The sequence below is a fragment of the Nerophis lumbriciformis genome, linkage group LG19 (genome assembly GCF_033978685.3).
Source record: "Nerophis lumbriciformis linkage group LG19, RoL_Nlum_v2.1, whole genome shotgun sequence".
NCBI classification, from domain to species: domain Eukaryota; kingdom Metazoa; phylum Chordata; class Actinopteri; order Syngnathiformes; family Syngnathidae; genus Nerophis; species Nerophis lumbriciformis.
Genome location: NC_084566.2, coordinates 40,485,945 through 40,503,185, shown reverse-complemented (window position 1 = coordinate 40,503,185; position 17,241 = coordinate 40,485,945). Strand labels below are relative to the sequence as shown.

The window sequence follows — 17,241 nt, the reverse complement described above, 5'->3', positions numbered from 1 at the left end:
TAGTGAGAGTCCAGTCCATAGTGGATCTAACATAATAGTGAGAGTCTAGTCCATAGTGGATCTAACATACTAGTGAGAGTCCAGTCCATAGTGGATCTAACATAATTGTGTGAGAGTCCAGTCCATAGTGGATCTAACATAATAGTGTGAGAGTCCGGTCCATAGTGGATCTAACATAATAGTGGGAGTCCAGTCCATAGTGGATATAACATTATAGTGTGAGAGTCCAGTCCATAGTGGAGCTAACATAATTGTGTGAGAGTCCAGTCCATAGTGGATCTAACATAATAGTGTGAGAGTCCAGTCCATAGTGGATCTAGCATAATATTGTGATAGTCCAGTCCATAGTGGATCTAACATAATAGTGTGAGAGTCCAGTCCATAGTGGATCTAGCATAATATTGTGATAGTCCAGTCCATAGTGGATCTCGCATAATAGTGTGAAAGTCCAGTCCATAGTGGTTCGAACATAATAGTGTGAGAGTCCAGTCCATAGTGGATCTAACATAATAGTGTGAGAGTCCAGTCCATAGTGGATCTAGCATAATACTGTGATAGTCCAGTCCATAGTGGATCTCGCATAATAGTGTGAGAGTCCGGTCCATAGTGGATCTCGCATAATAGTGTGAAAGTCCAGTCCATAGTGGATCTAACATAATAGTGTGAGAGTCCAGTCCATAGTGGATCTAACATAATAGTGTGAGAGTCCAGTCCGTAGTGGATCTAACATAATAGTGAGAGTCCAGTCCATAGTGGATCTAACATAATAGTGTGAGAGTCCAGTCCATAGTGCTAACATAATAGTGTGAGAGTCCAGTCCATAGTGGATCTAACATAATAGTGTGAGTCCAGTCCATAGTGGATCTAACATAATAGTGTGAGTCCAGTCCATAGTAGATCTAACATAATAGTGTTAGAGTCCAGTCCATAGTGGATCTAACATAATTGTGTGAGTCCAGTCCATAGTAGATCTAACATAATAGTGTGAGAGTCCAGTCCATAGTGGATCTAGCATAATATTGTGAGAGTCCAGTCCATAGTGGATCTAGCATAATAGTGAGAGTCCAGTCCATAGTGGATCTAACATAATAGTGAGAGTCTAGTCCATAGTGGATCTAACATACTAGTGAGAGTCCAGTCCATAGTGGATCTAACATAATTGTGTGAGAGTCCAGTCCATAGTGGATCTAACATAATAGTGTGAGAGTCCGGTCCATAGTGGATCTAACATAATAGTGGGAGTCCAGTCCATAGTGGATCTAACATTATAGTGTGAGAGTCCAGTCCATAGTGGAGCTAACATAATTGTTTGATAGTCCAGTCCATAGCGGATCTAACATAATAGTGTGAGAGTCCGGTCCATAGTGGATCTAGCATAATATTGTGATAGTCCAGTCCATAGTGGATCTCGCATAATAGTGTGAAAGTCCAGTCCATAGTGGTTCGAACATAATAGTGTGAGAGTCCGGTCCATAGTGGATCTAACATAATAGTGAGAGTCTAGTCCATAGTGGATCTAACATACTAGTGAGAGTACAGTCCATAGTGGATCTAACATAATAGTGGGAGTCCAGTCCATAGTGGATCTAACATTATAGTGTGAGAGTCCAGTCCATAGTGGAGCTAACATAATTGTGTGAGAGTCCAGTCCATAGCGGATCTAACATAATAGTGTGAGAGTCCGGTCCATAGTGGATCTCGCATAATAGTGTGAAAGTCCAGTCCATAGTGGATCTAACTTAATAGTGTGAGAGTCCAGTCCATAGTGGATCTAACATAATAGTGTGAGAGTCCAGTCCGTAGTGGATCTAACATAATAGTGAGAGTCCAGTCCATAGTGGATCTAACATAATAGTGAGAGTCCAGTCTATAGTGGATCTAACATAATAGTGAGAGTCCAGTCCATAGTGGATCTAACATAATAGTGAGAGTCTAGTCCATAGTGGATCTAACATACTAGTGAGAGTCCAGTCCATAGTGGATCTAACATAATAGTGTGAGAGTCCAGTCCATAGTGGATCTAACATAATAGTGTGAGAGTCCAGTCCATAGTGGATCTAACATAATAGTGAGAGTCCAGTCTATAGTGGATCTAACATAATAGTGAGAGTCCAGTCCATAGTGGATCTAACATAATAGTGAGAGTCTAGTCCATAGTGGATCTAACATACTAGTGAGAGTCCAGTCCATAGTGGATCTAACATAATTGTGTGAGAGTCCAGTCCATAGTGGATCTAACATAATAGTGTGAGAGTCCAGTCCATAGTGGATCTAACATAATAGTGGGAGTCCAGTCCATAGTGGATCTAACATTATAGTGTGAGAGTCCAGTCCATAGTGGAGCTAACATAATTGTGTGAGAGTCCAGTCCATAGCGGATCTAACATAATAGTGTGAGAGTCCGGTCCATAGTGGATCTCGCATAATAGTGTGAAAGTCCAGTCCATAGTGGATCTAACATAATAGTGTGAGAGTCCAGTCCATAGTGGATCTAGCATAATATTGTGATAGTCCAGTCCATAGTGGATCTCGCATAATAGTGTGAAAGTCCAGTCCATAGTGGTTCGAACATAATAGTGTGAGAGTCCAGTCCGTAGTGGATCTAACATAATAGTGTGAGAGTCCAGTCCGTAGTGGATCTAACATAATAGTGAGAGTCCAGTCCATAGTGGATCTAACATAATAGTGTGAGAGTCCAGTCCATAGTGCTAACATAATAGTGTGAGAGTCCAGTCCATAGTGGATCTAACATAATAGTGTGAGTCCAGTCCATAGTGGATCTAACATAATAGTGTGAGTCCAGTCCATAGTAGATCTAACATAATAGTGTTAGAGTCCAGTCCATAGTGGATCTAACATAATTGTGTGAGTCCAGTCCATAGTGGATCTAACATAATAGTGTGAGTCCAGTCCATAGTGGATCTAACATAATAGTGTGAGTCCAGTCCATAGTAGATCTAACATAATAGTGTGAGAGTCCAGTCCATAGTGGATCTAGCATAATATTGTGAGAGTCCAGTCCATAGTGGATCTAGCATAATATTGTGATAGTCCAGTCCATAGTGGATCTCGCATAATATTGTGAAAGTCCAGTCCATAGTGGTTCGAACATAATAGTGTGAGAGTCCAGTCCATAGTGGATCTAACATAATAGTGTGAGAGTCCAGTCCATAGTGGGGCCAGCAGGAGATCATCTTGAGTGGAGACAGGTCAGCAGCGCAGAGACGTCCCCAACTGATGCACAGATGAGTGGTCCACCCTGGGTCCCGACTTTGGACAGCTAGCGCCTCATCTGTGGTCACCGAATCTGTGCCCCCCCTCCGCCCCCCCTCCCCCTCCACGAAGGAGTGGGGGGCAGAGGAGTAAAGAAAAGAGACGGCAGATCAACTGGTCTAAAAAGGGGGTCTATTTAAAGGCTAGAGTATACAAATGAGTTTTAAGATGGGACTTAAATGCTTCTACTGAGGTAGCATCTCTAACTGTTACTGCTAGAACATTCCATAGTACTGGAGCCCCAATAGATGATGATTTGTTTTCTCCCCCGTAGAGAAAGCAACCAGTGAGATGAACACAGCCGAGGATTGGGGCCTCATCTTGGACCTATGCGATAAGATAGGACAGCAGCGCACTGGGTTAGCTATACACTGTATACTACTCTATGTGTTAACACACATTTGATAATTGTATGTATCGCAGGCCGAAAGAATGCCTGCGCTCCATCATGAGAAGAGTGAATCACAAGGACCCCCATGTAGCCATGCAGGCGCTCACGGTAAGTACACCCGCCGTCAACATACAACACGACATTAGACAGTAATACAAATACATCTCTGAGGCTTTGGCTTGTTCAGCTGCATGAGTCTGAATGATGTAGATTTACACCCCATACATCCATCCATTTTCTACCGCTTGTCCCTTTCGGGGTCGCGGGGGTTGCTGGGGCCTATCTCAGCTGCATTCGGGCGGTAGACGGGGTACACCCCTGGACAAGTCACCACCTCATCACAGGGCCAACACAGATAGACAACAATCAGACTCACATTCACACACTAGGGTCAATTTAGTGTTGCCAATCAACCTATCCCCAGGTGCATGTCTTTGGAAGTGGGAGGGGCCTATCCCCAGGTGCATGTCTTTGGAGGTGGCGGGAAGCCGGAATACCCGGAGGGAACCCACGCAGTCACGGGGAGAACATGCAAACTCCACACAGACAGATCCCAAGCCCGGGCTTGAACTCACCCCAATAAATACATAATTTCCTTCTACTAGTTTTACAACAATTTCAAAAAGTGTCACTGTTTCTACCAGTGTGTTGATGTTAAACTGTTGACTGTTTAAAAGTGCTTATAGTAAGTAAATTGGAAAGCACTATTTTTTGTGTCCTTAGCTTTAAAGCACCATTAGAGTAGAACAACAAATAGACTTTATATGCTTAATTGTGATTCTTTGTATCCATTAAACCAGGGGTGCTCATTACGTCGATCGCGATCTACCGGTCGATCTTGGAGGGTGTGTCAGTCGATCACCAGCCAGGCATTAAAAAAATAGTCCTAAAAATGAGCGATCATAAATCTTCACTATGACGTCACTTTCGTCACTTGATTGACATTCACGGCACCCGAGGGTCTTCTGAGATGACGCTGGCTGCTGCCAGCTCTTTAAAATTACCGACTGGAAGGCGAGAAACACTTTATTTCAACAGACTCTGGCGCCGTACCTGTCGTCAAAACTCCAAAGACCGACTGCACAGTTGCACAATAAAAGCTCTGCTTCATCCTGCCTGCGCTACCAAAACAAGAGTCTCAGAAAGCTGGCGTGCACAAGCTAGCAAGCTACGGAGTTTGCCGACAATGTATTTCTTGTAAAGTGTATACAAAGGAGTATGGAAGCTGGACAAATAAGATGCCAAAAACCAACCACTTTCATGTGGTATTGGACAGAAAGGAGGACTTTTTTTCTCCTCCATTCGAAAATGTGGACGTTATCATCACCACTGTCTGATTCCAATCAATGCAAGTCATCAGAATCAGGTAATACACCAACTTATATTCTTGTCTTCATGAAAGAAAGGAATCTATATGTGTTAAACATGCTTGTATTATCTTTAAACACCTTTAAGTTGTTAACAATATTAACTATATGTGTTAAACATGCTTGTATTATCTTTAACCACCTTTAAGTTGTTAACAATATTAACTATATGTGTTAAACATGCTTGTTTTATCTTTAACCACCTTTAAGTTGTTAACAATATTAACTATTTGTGTTAAACATGCTTGTATTATTTTTGACCACCTTTAACTTGTTAACAATATTAACTATATGTGTTAAACATGCTTGCATTATCTTTAAACACCTTTAACTTGTTAACAATATTAACTATATGTGTTAAACATGCTTGCATTATCATTAAACACCTTTAACTTGTTAACAAAAACATATATTTCATAAATAAGTAAATATAAATTATATATATGAATGAGGTAGATCCCCACGACTTGATCAATGGAAAAGTAGCTCGCCTGCAGAAAAGTGTGAGCACCCCTGCATTAAACCATATCCAATCGTATTTAATATCCGCAAAGTATGTAAAAACTAGTGCTGTCAACCGATAACAATTTTTTATCGCGATTAATCTCACTTTTTAAAATGTTGATTAATCGCGCTTAATTGCAGTGAAAATATGTACTTGCAGAATTTAAATGAACTTTTAAAAGACACACTATTTAGACACAAATTAAGTTTTATTCTCAAAGTGTCGTATACAAACATTTTAAAATGTTTTGCCAAACTGCAAGTCGTTTATTTGCTCAAAACCTGGTGACGGTAGACTAAGAATGATACACACTATACGCAATAATATAGCAAACAACAAGGTACATATGTATTTTGAATTTTGAATATTGCGCTCCGAATACCTTTGGCTATTTTCGGAGATTGACGTCACTGGAGTAGGGATGTCCCGATCCAGGTTTTTGCACTTCCGATCCGATACCGATATTGTTTTTGCATTTCCGATCCGATACCGATACTGACCGATACCGATACTGACCGATACTGGCCTATCCGAGCATGTATTAAAGTTTAAAGTTAGTTGTCAGAATCATGTTGAAAAGGGTTTTAGTACTCTTGATAACAACTAGCCAGCTGAATTAGGGGAGTTTGAATAATACACAATGGTTGGTAACAAGAAACTGACCTGTTTATTCAAGGATAAACACAAAATAGACAAAATTATACATGACAAACAGAAATGGCATCATTGAACTAGGGCTGGGCGATATGGCCTTTTTTTAATATTGCGATATTTTAAGGCCATATTGCGATACACAATATATATCTCGATATTTTTGCCTTAGCCTTGAATGAACACTTGATGCATATAATCACAGCAGTATGATGATTCTATGTGTTTTGATTGATTGATTGAGACTTTTATTAGTAGGTTGCACAGTGAAGTACGGTACATATTCCGTACAATTGACCACTAAATGGTAACACCCCAATAAGTTTTTCAACTTGTTTAAGACGGGGTCCACTTAAATTGATTCATGATACAGATATATACTATCAGATATATACTATCATCATAATACAGTCATCACACAAGATCATCACATTGAATTATTTACATTATTTATAATCCAGGGTGTGGAGGGGGGCGCCGGATGTTTTTTTATTTGATTTTGTGCGTGGCATAGATTTGCCGTGCGCAGAGGACGCTTGAGCAGGCGCGCACCTTAGCGGCTGCGCTAGCATCACAGCTAACGTTAGCCATGCCTCTACCTCGCTCTCTGCTGGGAGAGGACGTATACGTATGTGACGTATGACGTGACAGTATGTGACGTATGTAAGAAGGTGCACTCGCTGTCTGTGAGAGGGAGACACAGGAAAGAGTGAGAAGAGCCTGTCGTGTAATGCCAGCAGCTAAAAGCAACTGCGTGAGAATTGTGGATGTGTTGAAGGTGTGCTGGAAAATGCGGAACGGAAATTACGGAGCAGCAGAAAAGTGGAATGTATTATTTAAATAGGTGCGTTGGAAAACACGGACCGGAGTTTTTATTTAAACTGGATCTGGATCGGCATTTTCCCATGCCTTGCCGATACGCAATTTATGGCAAATATCGGCAGCCGATCCGATCCAAATATCGGATCGGGACATCCCTACACTGGAGTAACGCTTTTGCACTCTGCCCATATTGTCAGATCAGTCATACTGGAAATACGCAAACATTAGACAGGAATGTGCTGTCTCATTGTTCACAACGACCGTATTTTTCGGACTATAAGTCGCGTTTTTTTTCATAGTTTGGCCGGGGGTGCGACTTATACTCGAGAGCGACTTATGTGCGAAATTATTTACACATTAGCGTAAAATATCAAATTATATTATTTATCTCATTCACGTAACTGACTAGACGTATAAGATTTCATGGGATTTAGCGATTAGGAGTGACAGATTGTTTGGTAAACTTATAGCATGTTTTATATGTTATAGTTATTTAAATGACTCTTACCATAATATGTTACGTTAACATACCAGTTGGTTATTTATGCCTCATATAACGTACACTTATTCAGCCTGTTGTTCACTATTCTTGATTTATTTTAAATTGCCTTTCAAATGTCTATTCTTGCTGTTGAGTTTTATCAAATAAATTTCCCCAAAAAATGCGACTTATACTCCAGTGCAACTTATATATGTTTTTTTCCTTCTTTATTATGCATTTTCGGCTGGTGCGACTTATACTCCGGTGCGACTTATACGATAATTGTGTTTCATTGTATCCATTAAACCATATCCAATCCTGTTTACAATCCGCAAAGTATGTAAAAACTAGTGCTGTCAAACTATTTTTTTTTAATTGCGATTAATTGCACTTTTAAATTTTGATTAATCGCAGTGAAAATATTTACTTACAGAATTTAAATTAACCTTTAAAAGACAACACTATTTTGACACAAATTAAATTTTATTCTCAAAGTGTCGTATACAAACATTTAAAATGTTTTGCCAAACTGCAAGTCATTGATTTGCTCAAAACCTTGTGACGGTAGAATAAGAATGATATTCACATTTGGCAATAATATAGCAAACAACAAGGTACATATGGACATATGTATTTTGAATTTTGAATATTGCGCTCCCAATACCTTTGGCTATTTTCGGAGATTGACGTCACTGGAGTAACGCTTTTGCACTCTGCCCATATTGTCAGATCAGTCATATTGGAAATACGCAAACATTAGTGGTTCTTAACCTTGTTGGAGGTACCGAACCCCACCGGTTTCATATACCCATTCACCGAACCCTTCTTTAGTGAAAAACAAAATGTTTTTTTTCTCAAATTCAAGACAAAGTTATGTTATTTTTACTGGTGCACAAAATAAACCGTGCATGAACATCATCTTGTTCAAAGAACAAAACCAACACAGTGCATGAACTCACAACAAATGACACTCATGCGAATCAGATGGAAAATTAGAGGGAACATTGTTTGGGGGTATCCATAATATGGCGATAGGGAGAAGTTTTTATTTACACGATGAGTCGGGTGTGTCTTGACCTCCGCGGCGGAGGCTCCACCGAACCCCTGAGGTCGACTCACCGAACCCCTAAGGTTTGATCGAACCCAGGTTAAGAACCACTGCATTAGACAGAGATGTGCTGTCTTATCATTCATAACTAATTAATAACAGATTTGTTAAAAATGTATGTTTACATTATTTGAGCTTTTTTGAGAAAGTCGTATCATCAGAGCAGAATATGCAAATTACTGAATGACGTCATGGTGACCACACCCTTAACCACACCCCCACCGCCACAGGTATCTTGGCAGTTTAGGGGAAACCCTGTGTATCACACTAATTTTTACAGAGGGCCACATGTTAAATATGCATAAAAAATCTAAATAATGTAATAATAGTATATTATAATTTAAATAAAAATGCTATGGAATAAGCTCGTAATATTTTGTTGCACGGTCAAATAATATTAAAGTTCAATTAGGGATTTTCCAATCAGGTATTTCTGCTGCCAATTCCGATACCGATCATCCATGAGTAGGGATGGGAATCAAAAGCGGGTTTTTCTTCCGAACCGGTTCCCATCGTATCAATTCTTCAGAATCGCTTGCCATTTTTTCACACGGTTCTCTTATCGAAATTAAAGACACACATAATAAAATACAATAAAACACAAGTGACACAAGTTAAAAACAATGTGATGAATTGCCCACATGTAAAAGTAAATAAATAAATAACTGGGATTTATATAGCGCTTTTCTAAGTACCCAAAGTCGCTTTACATGTAGAACCCATCATTCATTCACACCTGGTGGTGGTAAGCTACTTTCATAGCCACAGCTGCCCTGGGGTAGACTGACGGAAGCGTGGCTGCAATTTGCGCCAACGGCCCCTCCGACCACCATCTATCATTCATCATTCAATTCACCGGTGTGAGTGGCACCGGGGGCAAAGGGTGAAGTGTCCCGCCCAAGGACACAACGGCAGCGGATTTTGGATGGTAAGAGGCGGGGAGCGAACCTGCAACCCTCAGGTTTCTGACACGGTTGCTCTACCCACTACGCCATGCCGCCCCAAAAAGTAAGGAGACAGGAGATAAACACCAGCTTTACAAACGATAGACCTGTCCTATAAGTTCATACGATTGCTTTTTTTCGTTTTGTTTGGAAAATGTACCTGTTTGAAGCTATGTGAGCTATATGCTAACATTACATTTTAACATCAAGCTGGGTTAGCAATACTAGTATAGCTATGTGAGCTACATGCTAAAATGACATTTTATAATCATGCTAGGTTAGCAACACGAGTATAGCTTTGTGAGCTACATGCAGACATTACATTTTAACATGCTAGTTTAGCAACACTAGCAGAGCTATGTGAGCTACATCCTACCATAATGCTCACATTTAGCCTCGCAGAGCTCCAAGTGTGATTTTAAGATGCGTAGCAAAGCCTGTGGTTTTCCTGTTTTTTTTTTTTATTATTCTGCAAGCGTATACACTAGAGATGCACGGTTTGCGGGCACAACCGCGGAGTCCGCGGATTACCCGCGGATCGGGCGGATGAAATTAAAAAAAATTAGATTTTATCCGCGGGTCGGGTCGGGTAGGGCGGTTGAAATAAAAAAAAAATTAGATTTTAAATAGATTCAGGCGGGTGGCAGTTAAACCAATTCGGAAATATATATACATAGTTAAATGTTGTTACCCACATACGAAAAACGAGCAGGCACCTGCAGCATATGCCACAACAGAAGAAAAAAAAAAGAAAAGAGATGGACACTTTTACGGAGCGGAGAAGGGACGCCTCGCCGGGGTCCGGGACCGAGGCCCCTTCCCCCGAGAGGGCCCCACCGGGAGCCGTAGCTGAGGCGATCCGCGAGAAGGGCCCGACGCACGTCCAGGGTCACCACCGCACCGACACCCCGCCTTCGCCGTGGCCGGCGTCACGCGCAGCAGGTAAGCAGCTTACCTGCCCGCCACCTCCGTGGCCGGGGGCTCGTAACAGGGGTCACTCGCGCGCGCTCCGCCCGCGCAGCTTACCTGCCCGCCACCCCTGTTGCCGGGGGCGCGTAACAGGGGTCACTCCGCGCGCAGTGCGCTCACGAAAGGGGTGGGGCTCACCCTGGTTGCTATAGACAGCAGGACGGTGGCCATGGAAGTTGGAACCCGCTAAGGAGTGTGTAACAACCCACCTGCCGAATCAACTAGCCCTGAAAATGGATGGCGCTGGAGCGTCGGGCCCATACCCGGCCGTCGCCGGCAGCGAGACGCGCTTGGAGGTGCGCTCAGCGCGGCTCCCATATGATTGCGCACTGGTGTGCGTCTGGGTCGTGACAGCGTGGCACGCGAATGTCTGTGCTGCATTGGATCAGTCTCCTTTCTTTAACAGGCAAAAGCTTTATAACCTCACTAATGCCTTGCATCGTCTATATTAGATATATAACAACGGGCGGGTGCGGGCGGGTGCGGTTCTGATCAAATGTTAGGACGGGTGAATGGCGGATGGTTGACGACTTTCTGATGCGGATGAAATAATTGCCTATCCGCGCATCTTTAGTATACACTTACCATATTTTTTGGAGTATAAGTCGCTCCAGAGTATAAGTCGCACCGGCCGAAAATGCACAATAAAGAAGGAAAAAAATATATATAAGTCGCACCGGAGTATATGTCGCAGTTTTTGGGGAAATGTATTTGATAAAAGCCAACAGCAAGAATAGACATTTGAAAGGCAATTTAAAATAAATCAAGAATAGTGAACAACAGGCTGAATAAGTGTACGTTGTATGAGGCATAAATAACCAACTGGTATGTTAACGTAACATATTATGGTAAGAGTCATTCAAATAACTATAACATATAGAACATGCTATACGTTTACCAAACAATCTGTCACTCCTAATCGCTAAATCCCATGAAATCTTACACGTCTAGTCTCTTACGTGAATGAGATCAATAATATTATTATGTGTTAATCATTTCACACATAAGTCGCTCCTGAGTATAAGTCGCACCACCGGCCAAACTATGAAAAAAAACTGCGACTTATAGTCCGAAAAGTACGGTAGTCATAAGGATTGAGGTTTTTTTCTCCCACCCGCCACTTTAAAAAGCGTATTTTTCTTCTGAATGAATGAACGAATGCTAATAGTGTGTCCTCGCAGCTTCTGGGTGCATGCGTCTCCAACTGTGGCAAGATCTTCCACCTGGAGGTGTGCTCCAGAGAGTTTGCCAGTGAAGTCAGTAACGTCCTAAACAAGGTAGCCACTCATCTCTGCACCCTCTTATCTGACTGTTAGCTTTAAGTTACTGTATAATTTCTTTCAGGGCCACCCTAAAGTGTGTGAGAAGCTGAAGGCACTGATGGTGGAGTGGGCAGAGGACTTCCGCAGTGACCCCCAACTCAGTTTGATCTCGGCTATGATCAAAAATCTACGAGAGCAAGGAGTTACCTTCCCTGCTGTGGGCTCGCAGGTAAATTTTTAAAATTATTTTTTATTTATTTAATGATATGTTTTATATCTAGACATGTACAGTATGTAATGATCATTGTCTTGCAGGCTGCAGAACAAGCTAAAGCCAGTCCTGCATTAGTGGCAAAGGATCCTGCAAATTCCTCAAACAAGAAAGAAGAAGAAGACTTGGCCAAAGGTAATGTAAAAAAAACGTACAAACAAATACCTGTTTGCCCTTTTTCATAAACACATTATGGTATTTGAACTCAGCTTCCTCGATCTCGTATACACCTGGTCTGCCAGAGAATAAAGACCACCTAGCAGGAGGGCTCACTGTAACCAATGTATAGGGTCAAACCTCTCTGGTTTGTGTTTTAGTTTTTTTTAAAAAAGACAACTTTTGGAGACTTGCATGAAACCAAGTACCGTATTTTTCAGACTATAAGTCGCAGTTTTTTTCATAGTTTGGCCGGGGGTGCGACTTATACTCAGGAGCGACTTATGTGTGAAATGATTAACACATTAGCGTAAAATATCAAATAATATTATTGATCTCATTCACGTAAGAGACTAGACGTATAAGATTTCATGGGATTTAGCGATTAGGAGTGACAGATTGTTTGGTAAACGTATAGCATGTTCTATATGTTATAGTTATTTGAATGACTCTTACCATAATATGTTACGTTAACATACCAGTTGGTTATTTATGCCTCATATAACGTACACTTATTCAGCCTGTTGTTCACTATTCTTTATTTATTTTAAATTGCCTTTCAAATGTCTATTCTTAGTGTTGGCTTTTATCAAATACATTTCCCCAAAAAATGCGACTTATGCGTATATGTTTTTTTTCCTTCTTTATTATGCATTTTCTTCCGGTGCGACTTGTTCTCCGGAGCGACTTATACTCCGAAAAATACGGTACTTTTTTCAACAAGCAGCAGGTCCTGAAGATTTGTGTTTCTTAACAATTGGGCCATTGTTGAGCCGAGAGCGCCCCCTAGAAGTCCGCCAAAAATACCAGTTTCATATCAATCCCTGGTCCAAAAATGTAAGTGGAGAAGCTGTATTTTCATTTGCCCTACAATTTTACTGACAGTTTAGAGACAAATTCATTGTTAATTTAGTTTATTTGTTTTAGCACAGCATCATTTTATGTAAATGTCTTTTCCGTCAGTTATTGATGAGTACACTCTTATGCAGTATATTTGGTTAGTACTTATTTTTTTAATCTGCCTGACATAAGCCTAAAGTTTATGTGTTAAATAAATAATAATCTTTGTGATTAATTTATGGTTTTATGTAATTTGACAAGATTGTTTTATTGTAAGTAGGTTAGATATAATTATTACATTTGTTTCAAATTAAGAGTAAGATTACTAATTCAGTGTTAATATTTATGTGAGCCCCTCTGTAATTGAACATTTGGGGCCCCTGGTCAAAAAGGTTAAGAACCCTTGCCTTGAAACCGTGTCTCTTATCTTGAGTTTGATTAAAAACAGAATCAATTAGGGCTGGGCGAAATGGCCTTTTTTTAATATCTGGATATTTTTAGGCCATGTCACGATACACCATATATATCTCCATATGTTGCCTTCGCCTTGAATGAACACTTGATGCATATAATCACAGCAGTATGATGATTCTATGTGTCTACATTCAAACATTCTTCTTCATACTGCATTCATATATGCTACTTTTAAACTTTCATGCAGAGAGGGAAATCACAACTAAGTCAATTTAGCAAAAGTGTATTTATGAAACAGTTATTAAGCAGTGGCACAAACATTCATGTCATTTCCAAACAGAAAGTGCAAGATTGTCAGACATTTTAAAACAAGCTATTAGTGCACTTTTGTGCATGATGTCACTAAGATGACATATCAAAACAACACTAAATTAAAGTGCACTTTTTGTACAGAACGCCACTACAATAGTTTAAAACAAATATAGTGCACTTTTGTGCATGATGCATACCTGCCAACTACTCCGGTTTTCCCGTAATTAGTACGGTTTTCATCAACCTATTCCGGGTTACGGTTGCAGTGATAAAAAATACGGTTTTTCATTAATTAAAAAAAAAAAATTTTTTTTAAATGCGCAAGGCTATTTATAGCACCGCTGCCAAGCACGAGGCACCTGTTGCCATTGTTTCCAAACGAGCGAACGATCATGGAATCAGCCGGAGAAAAATCGCAAACGAGTCTTAAACCGAAAAGAAAACTGCAGTCATTCCGTGAAGAATATTCAAAAGCCTATCCGGGAATAATTATCCGTTCCAAAAAGGGTGAAAACTACGCGAATTGCACCTTGTGCAGACAAGATTTTTCGATCGGACACGGAGGAATTAGCGATGTAAAAGACCACGTTGGGACAAAAGAACACAAGTCTAATGCCGTTGCTAGCGATACAAGTGGAAAACTTTCAACGTTTTTCGGATTTTAGCCACAAAAAGGTAATGACACCAATGTTATCTATTGGAATTGTTTAGTACTGTTATACTGTTAAAAGTGTTTATACTATTTATGCTTTCAAGTCCAAGTTGAAGAAATCTTGTTAAATGTTGACAGCATAACTACCAAAATACAGAAGTATGTCCTTAATATTTTTGCAGTGCTATTTCTGTTGAAAAGTTAAAATGATTACATTAGAGATGTGATGTGCCACTTTTCAAGTGTCTGATGGCTTAAATTAATTTTCATTAATTTTTCATATTTTGAATTCTTTTGAAAGGCTTACAAAAAAAACTACATTTGAATTGTAATTCCATGCTATTGACAGGACTATTAATTTTAATGAAGTTAGCTTACCATGTTTACAGTATGATAATTGTGATAGAAATGTGAATTTTAGGCACAGAATATGTTTTACAATTGAACAAGGCAGTAGATTATACAAGCTTGGACAGAAAGTTAATAATGACACCAATTTTTTTTTTAATGGAATTGTTTAGTACTGTTTTACCATTTGTTTACTGTAAAAAGTGTTTATACTGTTTATACTTTCAATTAACAAATTGAAGTCTTGTGAAAGGTTGACAGGATAACTGGCATTAACTGTCAAAATAATTTCAAACTATTGAAGTTAGCTTACAGAATAAACATGTCAATCAACCCATATGATTTTTGCTGTAATATTTTTGTTTTGAAAAGTCACTGTGACTGATAGAAAAGTGATGGTTTTAGCAACATTTTAACCTGTCTGAATGCTAATAATCGTTTTGCGTCGGGGGGCGAAGCCTGAACCCCCCACCAGGACTTTGTCCTGGACCTACCGGGGCCTGCGGCCCCTGGACCCTGGCTACTAGGTTTTTCTGATTTCAAAAGTTGGCAGGTATGATGATGTCACACAAGATATTTCAATAAGTGTCACATAGAAATGAGCTGCTTAGTAGGAAATCAAATAGTGTATGTCCTTCGCTATGTGGTAGGTTCCTGCGGACGTTATCTCCTTCTGTTGTTGACAATTTTTTTTCATACGGTGTTGATGTGGAAATGGTTGCTTCGGCATTTTGTTGGTGTGGCACCGAACAGAGATGTTGACATGCGGAGTTTCAAGCCCTCTTCATTCTCTAGCGGGTGACTTTTCAAATGATGCTACATATTAGAAGTAATGCTACTTTTTGTAGCAACGCTTTTGCCCCACACTTGACAAATTACGGTTGTCTGTTCGACATCTTCCCGCTTGAAACCAAACCATCGCCAGACGATGGACGCCCTGCTGTTTTCTTGGGAATTAATTCTTCCTTCATTTGTTACCAGATTCGCACCTTCTCTCACTCTTATATATACAGGTAAAAGCCAGTAAATTAGAATATTTTGAAAAACTTGATTTATTTCAGTAATTGCATTCAAAAGGTGTAACTTGTACATTATATTTATTCATTGCACACAGACTGATGCATTCAAATGTTTATTTCATTTAATTTTGATGATTTGAAGTGGCAACAAATGAAAATCCAAAATTCCGTGTGTCACAAAATTAGAATATTACTTAAGGCTAATACAAAAAAGGGATTTTTAGAAATGTTGGCCAACTGAAAAGTATGAAAATGAAAAATATGAGCATGTACAATACTCAATACTTGGTTGGAGCTCCTTTTGCCTCAATTACTGCGTTAATGCGGCGTGGCATGGAGTCGATGAGTTTCTGGCACTGCTCAGGTGTTATGAGAGCCCAGGTTGCTCTGATAGTGGCCTTCAACTCTTCTGTGTTTTTGGGTCTGGCATTCTGCATCTTCCTTTTCACAATACCCCACAGATTTTCTATAGGGCTGAGGTCAGGGGAGTTGGCGGGCCAATTTAGAACAGAAATACCATGGTCCGTAAACCAGGCACGGGTAGATTTTGCGCTGTGTGCAGGCGCCAAGTCCTGTTGGAACTTGAAATCTCCATCTCCATAGAGCAGGTCAGCAGCAGGAAGCATGAAGTGCTCTAAAACTTGCTGGTAGACGGCTGCGTTGACCCTGGATCTCAGGAAACAGAGTGGACCGACACCAGCAGATGACATGGCACCCCAAACCATCACCCAACCATGCAAATTTTGCATTTCCTTTGGAAATCGAGGTCCCAGAGTCTGGAGGAAGACAGGAGAGGCACAGGATCCACGTTGCCTGAAGTCTAGTGTAAAGTTTCCACCATCAGTGATGGTTTGGGGTGCCATGTCATCTGCTGGTGTCGGTCCACTCTGTTTCCTGAGATCCAGGGTCAACGCAGCCGTCTACCAGCAAGTTTTAGAGCACTTCATGCTTCCTGCTGCTGACCTGCTCTATGGAGATGGAGATTTCAAGTTCCAACAGGACTTGGCGCCTGCACACAGCGCAAAATCTACCCGTGCCTGGTTTACGGACCATAGTATTTCTGTTCTAAATTGGCCCGCCAACTCCCCTGACCTTAGCCCCATAGAAGATCTGTGGGGTATTGTGAAAAGGAAGATGCAGAATGCCAGACCCAAAAACGCAGAAGAGTTGAAGGCCACTATCAGAGCAACCTGGGCTCTCATAACACCTGAGCAGTGCCAGAAACTCATCGACTCCATGCCACGCCGCATTAACGCAGTAATTGAGGCAAAAGGAGCTCCAACCAAGTATTGAGTATTGTACATGCTCATATTTTTCATTTTCATACTTTTCAGTTGGCCAACATTTCTAAAAATCCCTTTTTTGTATTAGCCTTAAGTAATATTCTAATTTTGTGACACACGGAATTTTGGATTTTCATTTGTTGCCACTTCAAATCATCAAAATTAAATGAAAT

At 40.5% G+C, this 17,241-nt stretch overlaps 1 protein-coding gene across 1 annotated transcript in view; it reads left to right on the top strand.

The window, feature by feature from the left end:
- Positions 1 to 17,241, top strand: part of LOC133618953 (collectin-12-like) — a 78,730-nt gene that overhangs the window by 31,062 nt on the left and 30,427 nt on the right. The window contains exons 8-12 of the mRNA XM_061979814.2: positions 3,548 to 3,632; positions 3,697 to 3,772; positions 11,693 to 11,788; positions 11,856 to 12,002; positions 12,089 to 12,179. Of these exons, the coding sequence (XP_061835798.1) occupies positions 3,548 to 3,632; positions 3,697 to 3,772; positions 11,693 to 11,788; positions 11,856 to 12,002; positions 12,089 to 12,179 (495 nt within the window). The remainder of the gene's footprint in view (positions 1 to 3,547; positions 3,633 to 3,696; positions 3,773 to 11,692; positions 11,789 to 11,855; positions 12,003 to 12,088; positions 12,180 to 17,241) is intronic.